The 13,990-nt window shown below is 36.9% G+C and overlaps 3 protein-coding genes across 3 annotated transcripts; 1 reads left to right on the forward strand and 2 right to left on the reverse strand.

The window, feature by feature from the left end:
- Window positions 1–547: 547 nt before the first annotated feature.
- On the forward strand, window positions 548–5,648 carry LOC104220442 (uncharacterized). The gene is made up of 6 exons (XM_009771315.2): window positions 548–916; window positions 1,016–1,050; window positions 3,179–3,361; window positions 3,928–3,978; window positions 5,224–5,282; window positions 5,374–5,648. Exons 1-6 carry the CDS (start codon window positions 837–839, stop codon window positions 5,473–5,475), a joined length of 510 nt encoding a protein of 169 aa, XP_009769617.1. The 5' UTR covers window positions 548–836; the 3' UTR covers window positions 5,476–5,648.
- A 141-nt stretch (window positions 5,649–5,789) lies between these two features.
- LOC104220441 (uncharacterized) lies at window positions 5,790–7,065 on the reverse strand. Its single transcript, XM_009771314.2, has 4 exons — window positions 6,666–7,065; window positions 6,372–6,574; window positions 6,203–6,272; window positions 5,790–6,119 (listed from the first exon to the last, which is right to left on the reverse strand). The coding sequence occupies exons 1-4, from the start codon at window positions 6,871–6,873 to the stop codon at window positions 5,965–5,967; spliced, it is 636 nt and encodes a 211-aa protein (XP_009769616.1). The 5' UTR covers window positions 6,874–7,065; the 3' UTR covers window positions 5,790–5,964.
- A 1,275-nt stretch (window positions 7,066–8,340) lies between these two features.
- On the reverse strand, window positions 8,341–13,383 carry LOC104220440 (adenine DNA glycosylase). The gene is made up of 8 exons (XM_009771313.2): window positions 12,789–13,383; window positions 12,634–12,693; window positions 12,169–12,288; window positions 11,996–12,093; window positions 11,044–11,582; window positions 10,829–10,935; window positions 9,706–9,833; window positions 8,341–8,770 (listed from the first exon to the last, which is right to left on the reverse strand). The coding sequence occupies exons 1-7, from the start codon at window positions 13,260–13,262 to the stop codon at window positions 9,750–9,752; spliced, it is 1,482 nt and encodes a 493-aa protein (XP_009769615.1). The 5' UTR covers window positions 13,263–13,383; the 3' UTR covers window positions 8,341–8,770; window positions 9,706–9,749.
- Between the last annotated feature and the right edge of the window lie 607 nt (window positions 13,384–13,990).

Consider the following 13,990-nt stretch of genomic DNA (forward strand, 5'->3'; position numbering starts at 1 on the left):
CAGAAAAAATAATTCAATGAGTATATTAATTATGAAACAACAAATATCTTAAAGAAACTTTTAGAGTTAATTATATCTTGTGTACACAGAGGATCAAGCTAATATTTTAGTTTAAACTTTTCAAAATTTATGAAATTACTATTTTTACGTTCTGCTTATTGGTACAAAATTAAAATCACTAAATCATAAGAGTTTTCAAAAATATTACATTAATCTTGAGTGTTCTTCAAATTAAGTTTTGGTGTAATTCTACTTGTTGATATGCATGCATCTAAATAGAAACATATACAAGTTTTACTAAATAATTTAATGCTTCTTATTAAGGTTTCATTTTAGATCATCAATTTTATCAGGTATTTAGGCAACATAACTAATACTACAAGATAAATAATGTTATGTTTGATTTATTGTATTCTTAAAACAAGCATTGTTATATAACTTGCACGGGACTTTAATTATTATTTTATGTGAGATAAAATATAAAATAAAAATCTTGATGATAGTTTAAAAAAAAATATTTATGATAACGAACTAAAAAATTCTCTTTGAGAAATAAAGAGTTGGATTCACCTTCCTGGGTCCGCGTGCTCTATCTATCCTTTACTCGGAAGCAATAAAAAATATCACCAAATCCATCAATCGAAGCCCTCGCGTTAATCTCTCGGAATTCGTCGACGGGAATACCTCATTACCATTCTGTGATGTTCGGCTGATATTTTCACCGGAAATTCGTTCTCAAGAAACAAGTAGCTCATTTTCCACTGAAACACCGTGGGCGGCGGGGCGACACGGCGGCAGAAGCGTCGGTGAACATCTTTTAAAGACCAAAAGTAAATATGCTGGAAAGTCCTGCCATAGATTCATCAATCACAGCCAGCATTGCAACCGTTAAACGCTATGCCCCTCCCAATCAGCGGTATTTATGGCCCTGTTTCCATAAATTTGTATTTCTAAATTTGGACATGTTTTATTGAATTGATTTTTTTTTTTTTTGTGATTTCCTTTTTTGTTGCAGGAATCGCTCGCTTGGTAGGCGAAAATCCGGAGGAGGTAACTGATTAGTTGTAGTAGTAGTAGTTATTTTGATGCAGCTACAAGTCAAATTATATTTTTATTTTATTTTGTTCAAAAGCTCGAACTTTTAGTCTCAATCTGTCTTCCAGTAGAATTAGAAGTCAAATTTAATCTTCGAAAACTAGTTTAATAAAGTGATTATTACATTGACCTCAATTTAATTTAATTTCGAGCAGTGCTCAGCAGTATCAATTATTGCCATTAAGGCTGATATCATGTGAAGGATATGCATAAATTCTAATTGTAGCTCTCATAATAAAAGTTTATTCATTTTCTATATTTTCCAGTAACTATCACGCAATGTTCAGTGAAGTAATGCTTTCTGCTCCTGTCAGAGATTCTGGGAGACTAAAGTTTGCGCTCGTTTTCCTATCTTCCTTCACAAACAGTTGGTGTGAATCCAGCACTGATCATGCATCTAAATCTGTCTTTGTGTCAATTCTGACAATAATGGAAGTTGGAAAGTTTGGGCTGGGTAATGCTAAATCTCCCCATTACCTTGGATTATCGACCCAAGATACTTGAAATTATTTCTCATGTGGATGACTTGTGTATCAAGCCTCACTTCCTTGTCAGCCTCCTGAGTAGCGTCACAAAATTGCTATGTGATAAGAATGTGCCGTCAAGACTTAAAAGGCAAGTTCTAAGGGTGGTTGTGAGACCGACTATATTGTATGGGGCGGAGGGTTGGCTAGTCAAAAACTCTCATATCAAAACATGAGAGTGACGGAAATGAGGATGCTGAGATGGATGTGTGGGCATACTCTGAGGGTAAGTTCAGGAATGAAGATATTCGGTACAAGATGGGAGTGGCCTCCGAGGTGGACAAAATGCGGGAAGTGAGATTGAGATGGTTCGGGCATGTGAAGAGGAGAGACCCAGATGCACCAGTGAGGAGATGCGAGAGATTAGCTATTGTGGATTTTAGGAGAGGTAGAGGTAGACCGAAGAAGTATTGGGGAGAGGTGATTAGGCAAAACATGACATGTCTTTAGCTTATATAGGACATGACCCTTGATAGGAGGGTGTTGAGGTTGAAATTTAGGGTAGGAGGTTAGTAGGTAGTCGAGCGTTCTTCTTTTTCATACCAATAGTATTAGTATGTATTCTCGTATTTTCTTATTCTTAGGTTCCTATTACAACCTGTTGTGTTTCTCATTTCAATCATCTTATTATCTTGTTGTTGTGATTGCTTCATTTTTATGGCTTCTACACTTTTTTTTCCCATTACTGTCGTGCTTATGCTTTTCTTGAGCCGGGGGTCTATTGGAAACCTGTCTACCTTCACAAGGTAGGGGTAGGGTCTGCGTACATACTGCCCTCCCTAGACCTCACTATGTGGGATTACACTGAGTATGTTATTGTTGTTGTTGTCAAAAGTTTGGGCAAATTATTGCCATTTGAATTTACTCTGGAGGGTTACAGGACCCTTTTAACATGACTCTGTTCTGCTGATGAAATGATCTAACTATTGCAATGACTTGAGGACACTTGTAAATTACTTTTGCGTAGGGTGGTATAACTGCAAACACTTCTATTGATCTTTTGAGCTGGTGGCTTAGTTGGCTTCAGCATGTTCAACTCTAAAATGTTGCTTTTTGGCATTATTGTAGCATCACCTTGGAATGCAGCTTTAACTCAATGTTCTTTCTCACTGATTGTATCTAGATGATTGTGCGAAGAGATAGTGGTTTTTCATTTTTCTTTTCTTAATGCAAATCCAGCCAGTGGTTTCTTTGACATAGCATATATTAAGTTTTACTAGGGAGAACACTAGGTTGTAATGTGCCGGGGTTGAAGATCACATGAGATGTTATCAACCTAGTTAGTAACTTAGTATCGCAACCAGTAAAATTAGACTTTCTTCTTCGGGCTGTAATCGTTAAGATGTCAGATACGGTAGAGCCTTGTTCCGGGATGGGTAGATGATGCCCTAAAAGTCTTAGCTGAACCACCCGCATGAATGTTAATCTAAAACGAATGTGTTTGTCATTTGGTACTTTATTTTCTTCAGCTGCCTAGCATATTTTGGATAAATAGCTGATTGAAGTTTTTCAAACTGCAGTTCTTGGTCAACATTTTCTCTGATAGTCTATTTTTGCAGATCACCTCGAACGAGCTAATGGCAATAGTAATGATGGCGAGAAGAATCAAATTAGTGCCTCTAGGTCTACATCTACTTTAGATGATGCTGGTGGCAGATATCAAGCAAATGATAGTCATCGGACAGGGTTAATACCGCTACAAGGATGTTCTGGCAGTGATGCTTTTCAGCTTCTGAATAACCGTATGTTTCTTAGAATCAATTCTGAATTCCTGAATTTATTACTTCCAATAACGATTTAATATCTCATTTGTCAATTACATTGTTTCTTGCATATTCTTTCTGTTAACCATTTTCTATGCTGTATTATGTTATGATCATTCGATTTCAATTTTTTTTCTCTTTAGTTTCATTTGGTGTGGTGGAATATTTGGCCATGCATTTTCCTTCATTTTCTTTATTATCTATGTGGGCACTCAGTTCTGTGTTAATGTTGAATTCTTCAAATCATGCCCATGATGCAAAAGAGATGAATGGTGATATGGCTCTTGACAGCATAATTTCCAATCATTCATGAGCAACTATCTCATACCAATCCTTGTTGACCTAATTGGGAAGAAGAAATTGACCCCTGTCAAATTCAGTTAGCCATTATCAGTAAAGGTCTCAATTAAGATGAGCGAGCAAGTCTCACATGCCATCTCTTTTGGATGTTGTGGTTCCTTATCAGCCAGTTTCTACTCTTTCGTGAATGGTGATGGTAGCAGTTACTGGCGAGAATGTTAATAAAGTGTTTTATGCTTTTGTAGGTTGGATGGCTGTTCTGAATGCTTACAACAATTTACCATATGATTCTCCTGGTGAGTAAAAGGGCAGCCTGCTGCTCTTTACTATTTCAATTGGTCTACTTTCTTCCTAGATGGAGCAGAGTGGATATACAGGACTCAGATAGCTATCCCCAGCTAGTCTGGAATTTATTTGTAGTTTTTGTTATTGTTAATGTCTTCCTAGATGACCATATCAACTCTGTCTTGGTATTCTGTGACCAGATAATTTGGTCAGGATTATGTTCTGAGTCATCTCTTAGCAACAACTTATCTTAAGATTGCATATTTTGTGAAATCTAGTGGTGGCGCACAAGGGTTCCACTCTGGAAAATTGGGCTATGGCCGTGCTATTTTGTGTACTGAAAAAGCTTCTGCTTGATGGGATACTTGTTAATGCATAAAGGGAATTAACTCTACTGATAGATGGAGACATAAATATACTTATAATTTCGAGAGTGCAAGCAAGCTTAACTAGAAAAGGTAATGTGGTGTATACTGTATAGAGAGATAGACTCTACTGATAATTAAGGTGAAATGCCTTAGTCCCATAAGCTTATGCCTTTACTTGCTTTCCCTTGAGATATACATTATAAAAGCTTTAAACTCGCATTTACTCTAATGATTGGATACTGGTGGCAAAAGTAGGACATCAGCACCTACATGTTTTACCACCTATATAGTTTTGCACATGGTAGAGGTTCATGATATAGGAGCTGGATGTAATGTGTTGTTTGAAATACGTTTTTCTTGAGCAAGATTTGAGTTAACCCTGAGGTAAGCATATTTTGATGACAATATTGCTTAGAAATTTAAAAGCAATCTGTACTGGGGAGAATGTGACAAGTTAAAGAAAATGAAGAAAGAATTAAGAATTGCCGCTCTTTCTTTCCTTCTTTCTTTTGTGTCGGGGTTGGGGTGGAATGAGGTGGTAATTTTTTTTATTTACTTTTCTAAACCACGAAATAAGAGGAGGAAGGAGAGAATGGACAGTTTTTCATCTGATATTAGTACTTCCGTTATACAGTAGCTCCCAGAGTTGAAACATGCAGAAAGTGTTGAATTTATTTTAATTTCTTGTGGTTGATATGTCTTAATTTTATATCGTTGCCTACGGTTTACTTATGGAGGACCTGAAGAGTAGACCTGAAAGGTCTCCGGAGACTTTCCGAGAGCATGAATGAATCACTCACTTTGTACTGTTACATAATTTGATGATTTGTCCACCTACACTAGCAATCAGAACTCAGTCATCTGTTCTTTTCTTTTTTTCTTTCGCAGAAAGGCCAGTTATGTACACAAAAAAGTCACCTTGGGGGCATGCAATGGTTCCCTATCAGGTAAGACGCAATTTTGCTGTGCCCCCCAATTCCTACATCCAACCTTCTTTTCTCTCTCCATGACCACTGAATATTCATATTTTGCCTTCAGTTAATGTCACAAGCTGGAGGTGCATCTTCTTCTGGGTTGCAGGACTTCTTAAGTGAGCTTCAACTTGCAATGCATGGTACAAGTGTCAGTTCTAATTCCTAATTGTTACGTTTAAGTGCCCAAAGCCATTGTAAAATCAGGCAGTTTGGGACTGTTTGCAATGTAATATTAGATGCATGTTGTAAGTTATTATCACCCCTGATAAGCTACTTGTTTAAGAAGACAGCCTCTGATTGCACCATGAAAACATTGGCAATTTTGCACTCTTCCTTTTATTTGTACGTGTGTGTGTTGCATTAGAATGATCACCCCCCCCCCCCCGGCATTATTACTTTTTAGTGTGGCACTGTCAGTGTTACCTTAATGGTGTATGTATGATGAGATGCTACAATTTATGAACTTCAGGCTTAAAGATCTTTTGGTAGAGGAAATGTTCTTTTGGTAAGTGTACATTTGTTATATTAAATACACATTGGAAGAGGAAGAGCAAGGGTTGACTACATATAAATGGAATACACAGCATGCTGTTATGGACCCTTAAAGAAAGAAGAAAATGGAGAAAAGTAAGTGGCAATATACATTGCCAAGACATTATTCATTCCAGACAGGAATAATGCCTTGAGCAGCCAACCGCTTCTCTACCCAGAATACAATGTGTTTTGCTGTTATCTTTTTCTCATCAACGAGAAAAGGTTCCACAGTGCTCGGGCCGGAACCATAGGAAGACAAAGAGAAACCTTTAGCACCTGCCAATTATGTGTGTCCGATCATATAAGCAATCTGAACTCGCATAACAAACTTAAATCAAGTCAAAAGACTGAAGACATACCTGTGAGTCCATCAGGAAAGAACGCCCAAAATGAATATGGATTACCCTTCTTTGAAAATGAACCCTCCAACTGCAACAACAGCATTTAGTGAAAATTACAATCAGAATGAAAGAATCTTAGTCGGATAAACTTGTATTAGCATAAGTAAGATGATAATAAGAGACTCGCCTTGTTGTCATTAAACAATAACTCGAGCTCAGAGATATCGTCTTGTGCTTCAAGAATTGATTTCAGGGACGGGATAACATCCTCCTCCATCATCTGAGGTAGAGACTTGGCTGGAGCTTTTGCTGCAGGCTTTGGCTTTGGTTTTGCTGGAGCTGTTTCTTCAGCAGTCTCTGACTCTTTCTTCTCCTTCGTTTCAGCAGCAACTAGTTGTATTGGCAATTATCAAATGGATATAACAGTACCAGGGAAATGACCAATTTGAAAAAATAAATGAGGAATAACTTAGAAAATTACCAGTTAAAGATGATGATTCTTGCGCTGCAAAGCAGGCAATGTTTCTAGGAGAAGGGACTAACACGTTGGCGCATTTGCAGATTTTGATGTGTCTTAGTTCAAGAGAATCAGCATGCAGTAGTGTGGAATTTGGTTTAGCTCTACGGCTAAATGAAGAAGATGGTGATGGGAAGCTGGAAAGTGAAATAGAACCTCCTGTTGTTGCCATGTCTCGCAGCCAGCCAAGTCTATTAATTTGTCTATATGCTTTGCATATTGTACAATTTTTATTCTTTTCAGCAGTTGTTGGTTATCATATCATATCATATCAGGTAGAAGAGAGGATGTACCAATGCTAGTGAAGCAGTGAAAACGTCAGAGAGGCAGCCAAAAGAAGCTGCTTTGTCATCCACACACTCTTAGGAGAACCAATGCCACTAATTTTCAATTTTAAAACTGCATATAAATGGGCCTTATCCGGTGGAAGCACTAGTTACAGCTCGTTAAGCCCATTAAACTGGTCAGGCGAACGCGGTCATTAGTAAGGATCTTTACATAAATAGCCAACCCGATTCACTGTTTACTTTTTCTTGATGGCATACAGATTATCCGCTTATTATATACGGTTGTACATAGATTATACATACATTAGAAGTATGCTGGCTATTTTTCGTTTGAATGGCTGGGTGAGCGGCTATTTGAGTTAGTTCTTCTATTTATTATAAGATGAGACGCTCATATAAGGAAGAAATTGAAATACAACCACTTTTCAGGCTAAATTATAAAAAATATAATTGTGGAATATGATACATTTTAAGGTGGTCTTTAACTTTTGACCTTCATGGGCAGAATTTCAACTCAAAAGCTGAAAGTGTTGCCCATGGAGCAAGCGAGGGCAACACTTGTTAAACTTGAAGTTCTGCTCATAGGGCAAGCGGGGACAAAAATTCAAGACCATCTACTTTGAGGGCTATTTGTGTACTTCACCCAATTGTAACTCAACAACTGTTTCAAAATTATTCAAACTTTAGCTGCTTTTAATACAAAAATACCCCTAATTACATTACGGGAAAAAAAAAAACTCCAACACAATGTGTCAAAGTTCAAATCTTTTACAAGTGAAAATCTAATACATTATGTTGGAAAAATCTCCCCATATGTGAAACTCCAATAGTGTGATGGTGTTTTGAATTTTTACATGTGAAACTCTATCATATAGTGATGGATGTGTTGATAGAGTTTTTTCATGTTTTAGATAAGGGTGTTTTTATCTAAATTTTATTCATGTTGAAAAAGCGGCTAGTTTTCAATTACATTCAGTCAATGGTTAAATATTACTAACATGCCCAAAAAGTGGACAGCTTGTACCATTTTTACCTATATGTGAATATTGACGGTCAACGTTTCAGTGACCTTCCTTAGCTGATTGAACACCAACAAAAAGATAAATTGGTCGCAGACCTGGATACTCTTTAAGTAAAATGAGGACTATTACTATCGTTTTATTATCTTTAGTTATAATCAGTGCTCTTTAAAGTTAGATTTCCTTAAAATACAGCGAAGACCAACGGCCATAAAACATGCTCCTGTCATTTACTTCGAGTTGTTCAGCCACTATCCATTTCACTATGATCATTGTATCAGGAATCAAATAGTGTTCTCCTTTTTAACCCAAATGAAACAAGAATCCAGGAGATAATTGAATAAACCCATCTTATTAAACAAGTAACTCCGTCAATCAAAAATAGTATCATTCCTTAATTTCTCACATCTGAAAGAAGGCAACAAATCAAAATGGGGAAAAGAAACAAAAAAGTTGAAGCTCCAAAATGTATGACTGCCAAATGCGTTCCAATATAAAGCTACTTCATACAGGTGTACAAAATATTTTACAACCAATAGATTCCTGGAACCGCTGGCACTGCTTACACATCCACTTTAATTACTTAAAAAGTACGAAATCCAATGCATCTGCTTAATAATGCAGACAAGAGCTTGGAAACACATGCCAATAAGATACAATAATTTAGCATCTGTATGATCTGTTATACACCAATTGTCAAACAGCTGCACAATAATGTCTTCCTGGCTAAATTTCCCGTCACTAAGGGAGCCTTTAATATTTCCTGAAACCATACAACCTTTCTTGTAGCAATGAATTATGTGATGGGAATAAACCCCTTACCAAAATAATATTCACGGTAATAAAGCGGAATAATAATGTAGCACCGAGATACGGTAATTAACAAGAATAAAAGAGTAACAATGACACCAAGATTTTTACGTGGAAAACCCTTCTGAATAAGGGAAAAAACCACGACCCCGAGAGGAGCAACTGATATCACTATAGTAAGGAATTTTACACTTTGTAGGTCGGAGATAAATACTCCAAAGACCACTACAACACTCAAAAGAAATAACCCTCTTTTGATATTCCCACCTCACTACAATATCGCTCACTCTCTATTTTCCTCACAGACTATTTTCTTATACCTTGTCTGTGAAACCTCACTCTTTCTTTCTCTCTTTGTTGGTGTGAAGAAATGAGAGTTGAAGCTCTCCTTTTATAGCCAAAGCTTCACCCTCTAAAGCCTACAATATTTGACAATTTACACACACTTTTCACAATTCAACAAAGTTGGCTACCAAACCAAAGAAATTCAACAAGGTTGGCTACCAACCAAACCAAGTCAACAAGGTTGGCTACCAAACCAAAGAAAACTCTTATTAGGCACATGCCTAATACTTCTTCAATGAGATGGACATCATCAATCTCCCCCTCCAGTCTCATTCATCTAGAGGAGGTAGCACTGTCTTCTAGTTTGAGTGGACAAAGCATATATTATCATTCTGACACATTGCTTGGCTGAAAATGTTAAAAAGGAGAGGCTCCATTTAATATAGAAGTGACTGTTAATGAAACAAGAACAGACATTACCAGGAAGTTCAATAATAGTTGACATGAATAGAATCCAATCAGAAAATATTGAGACCTTACGCATAATCCTAGACCAGAATGGTATATCCTGGAAAACATTGCCAGAATTTGGAGAAAGAGTACCTGAGTGGTCAGTAAAGGTTTCATTGGCACAGCCAGTACCATCTCTATCTTCTTAATGCTGGCTTCCTCCTCCTTTCTGGGATGGTACCCTGGTCAGTTTGCTTGTGTTTCTGTACCATGTTATAAACCTGCATTAGAAGAAAATTCTTAGTCATCATTGGTTGGTTCGCCCATTCCCAGCCAAATGTTCAACAAACAAAAGCAGCAGAAAAGTAGGGTTATTGATCAAGAGAAATTCTTTATAGACAGGACATCCAAGAAATAGTACTCTTGGTTGCAATGTTGGCCATTGAACCAAGTGTTCGAAGGCTATAAATCTCATAATCCTTAGATGGTAATAAGTGAAACTAATGTCGCACATCCAAACACCGTAGTAATGTTGTTTTTATACTAGCTAACTATGTTGCACTATGTTATAATTTGAACGGCCGGAAAAAGTTACACACGAGCTAAGCACGAAGTGACAACATAACTTCATATATCAAGTATTTTATAATGGCTACTAAAACATATATTGGCAGGATCCCACCGGTAAAGCTCTCGATAGGTGCATTATAGATTGCAACAACAACTATGCCGTAGTCCCAAACTAGTCCGGGGCAATATGAATCCTCAGTTCTCCATTTAAGCTCAACTTATGTCATCATAATACCAAATAAAATAGAAGTAAAAAATAAGTTTTATATATATGTATGTATGTATAGTGATATTAATAATAACCATATTAGAAGTTTTCCAACAAGCCTAAAACCTATTCTCAACTAGTACAAATCACCTATATGGATCTTTTTACTCCATTGTGCGCTATTTTTTCTTTAGCTAAGTCTACAATGATTCCAAGAGTTTTTAGGTCTTTCGAGAAACCTTCCTTCCATGTGATTTTAGTTCTATCCCGTCCCTTTGTTACACCTAAGTGCATTATAGATTAAAGAAAACAATTCAACTCAAGATGTGATTTGTCAAGTCATTCTGCATTAGTCAGTAAGATAGTTTGCCATTTCAGAAAAGTTTTTATTTCCTTATTTACAACTCACTTATGTGATCTATCACATTTCTTCATTATAACATTCAACCACACAGTAAAGGCGAGTAGATCCAGGTATTCTTTGATTTTCAGCAGTACCTTTCTTACTCCAGATGTCAATCCCATGCTATCGAGGTTTTTACTATCGACATATTTCCATGTCATGCTCTCTTTGTCCCGCTTTTTGTAGTCAATGCTTCTATTTCCTTCATGTCAACAGAAAGCACATGCAATTAAGTATATGAAAAAAGGTGCTACACTCTAAGCATTTGAATCAGTAACCATGAGGTAATAAGTCAACGCATAGAATGCACCTTTTGGACGTAAGACCAGCAACTCTATGTACATCTTGAGGCGTATATGACTGAAGACGTGGACATATTCTCCGATATATTCTCGTGAAACTATTCTAATAGACTCTTTAAGATCTAGATTGAATGATGACTGTAAAAATTTATCAATTGCTATTCTTCTTGAGGCCAAGTCTGCTTCCTTTTCCAAGAGAACTGATGGAAACTCCCAGAGGCCAGCAAGTAGACCCTTATTTGGTCTTTTCACAAGAATAAATTTGCTGCTGGATTGAGGTCCTATCGTTTCCTGGCAATCCAGTATCTCTACAACACTAACAGCGGAAAACTCATGCCTTTGTTTGGCCTTCATAACTTTAATTGGGTAATCTGTAACATGAACTGATTCGTTCTGCCTAGAGAGTGATAAAGCATGACATTGAGCAGAGATGGGGCATGCAGCACAACCTGGATTCGAAAGAGAGCACAACGTAGCCCCAAGTTCCATAAGAGCTTGGTTGAAATCTCCAGGCCTAAAAGGATCAACTAATTGCCCTGCAAGTTTCCTAATTCAAAAGGAAATAGATAACATGACACAGGATGGAAAATTTACTAAGAAATAAAGTAATATCCAAAATTGGGTAATTACTAATATCTGGCATGATCACTGCTTAAGGAAGATAACAATTTAGATTCGTTTCCCGAATATATTTGATAAGAAATAGAAAGAAAAGATAGGTAGAGAATGGAATATGAGGCAGTTCACTGTAGTGCTATGTTGCTCCAATCCTCCAAAAATATTGTCGCACCCATGTCAGATCCTAAAAAGTCATTTTAGGAGGATCTGACACACACCCGGCAGTATCTTCGAAGATCCGAGCAATATAGCTGCAGTGTATTGTTCTTCCAACTTGCTTACCAAGTAACTATTACAGTAAGAAAGCAACAAAAAACTGCATTATACATCACAAAGACTCACCAAATTTTCTTAACTGTCGCTGCGTCTTTTGGATTTGCAGATATAGCCTTCAGCCTAGAAATAACTCTGACCACATTTCCATCAACAACAGGCACTGCCTACAGTAATAACTTAGAACATGTGATAAGAGGAAGAGTGTATTAGTCAGTCAAAACTTTGCAAGAGCTATTGACCTTTTTGAAGGCGATTGAGGATATAGCACCAGCAGTATATTCACCAATCCCTTTGATGTTGCGAAGATCTGAAACTGTCTCCGGAAAAGTACCTCCTTGTTCGACAACCTCTTTTGCACCCTGCGAAAGCACAGATATCTATAATAAACAAACTAGATAATGAGTACTTCAGCAGAGTTGTATGCTAATTTGCATACTTTAGCAGTACTCTTTAAATCAGTTAACAACTATAGTTTCTCTACAAATACAGTTTGATGTTTTCATCTCTTAGTCTGCAAATTACTTTTCAACTCTTCAACTGTATCCAATCCATGGCACTGTCTGTGTTGTGCGACAGATGTAAATACTTCTTTTTTAATTTCCAGTATTTCGTAATTTTCACATATTTTTACCTTTTTTTCTAATGTTAGGATGAGACTATTGACCAGAAAATTAAATAACCCACAGCAAAAACAGAAACCTCACCTCCAGCAAAAACCGAGCTCGTCTATAGTATCCTAAACCTGCCCACATTTCATTTACCTCCTGCAAGGTAGATAAAAGATAAAACTCCGAATTCAACAAATTCCAAAAAGAAAAGAAGAAAAACATCAACAAGGTAAGCAGCTAAGTGTTACTACCTCAAGAGAAGCTTGAGCGAGATGATGAAGAGTAGGCCATTTATTCATCCACCGATTAAAATAGTCAATCACAGTTGAAACCCTAGTTTGCTGAAGCATTACTTCAGATACCCACACTGCATAACCCCTTTTCTCTCTCTCATCATCATCATCTTCTTCTTTAAATCCGCAACTGCTACTGCTACTTATTCTTCGCCAAGGAAGGTCTCTTTGATTATTATCGTACCATTCCAATAGAGAAGCCCTAATTTGTAGGGCTTCGTCTTTGCTGAAACTGAAGTCCTCTATATCGCCGCTAGTTGGAACTTCAATTTTAGGTTTTGGTTGTGTGGTACGGCGAGGTCTCTTCTTGGAGATGGCCGTTCTCTTCTCTGCTCCGGCGCCGATGGCGTCCATCGATGACAGAGAGTAGTGCCGATTGTGTTTTCCCGCTAAACAATGCGTTTGAAAGTGTGAGCAAATGGCTAGTTGCATACTTTTCCTTTTCAAAAAAAATTGGTGCCTTTTTCAATGTAATGTTAAATGAAAAAAGAAATTCAAAAAACAGTCCCACGAGTACTTTTATTCTTCAAATTACGACTATTATTCTTCCACTAAGGATTGATATTTTTTTTTTCCTATCCTGTCCTATTTCTACTATGTGTATTTTTTAGCCACTAATTTAGCATTGAACTGCTTCATTAACTTTTTGTCGACTTTATTATGAGAGTCTCACTCTCACATGGTGTTAGTCTTACGTCTTTCTGTACCACACTTTGACGCAATTGATGTAGTTGACCTCATGGCCAAATACCAAGGAGAAAAAACATTGACAAGAAGGAAAATTATATTTTCATTGGCAATTAATACTGACTCCAATGGAATAATTATATTAGTGTCCTGCAGGTTGTAACATTGTACCAGATCAATAATAATTAAACACCACTATAGTAAATACTATAATAATAAAATACCAGGACACCAGTCATCATCAGAGTGGAAAATGTTTAAAACAACAGAAAAATGCAAAACTATCTAAAATTAGGCCCAACGTAATCGGATCTTGTCTTCCTGCACGTATATTGGCAGGGAAAATTGTTTAACCAAAAATCTGAGTCTTTGGTCAAAGCTAAAAAGAAATTCGGGTTACTGATAATCAAGAGACAAAAATGAAATACTTTTGAGAATGATGGTAAAACAGCAAATAGTTTTGTATTTCAATG

This window comes from Nicotiana sylvestris, chromosome 7, assembly GCF_000393655.2.
Source record: "Nicotiana sylvestris chromosome 7, ASM39365v2, whole genome shotgun sequence".
In the NCBI taxonomy this organism is placed as follows: Eukaryota; Viridiplantae; Streptophyta; class Magnoliopsida; order Solanales; family Solanaceae; genus Nicotiana; species Nicotiana sylvestris.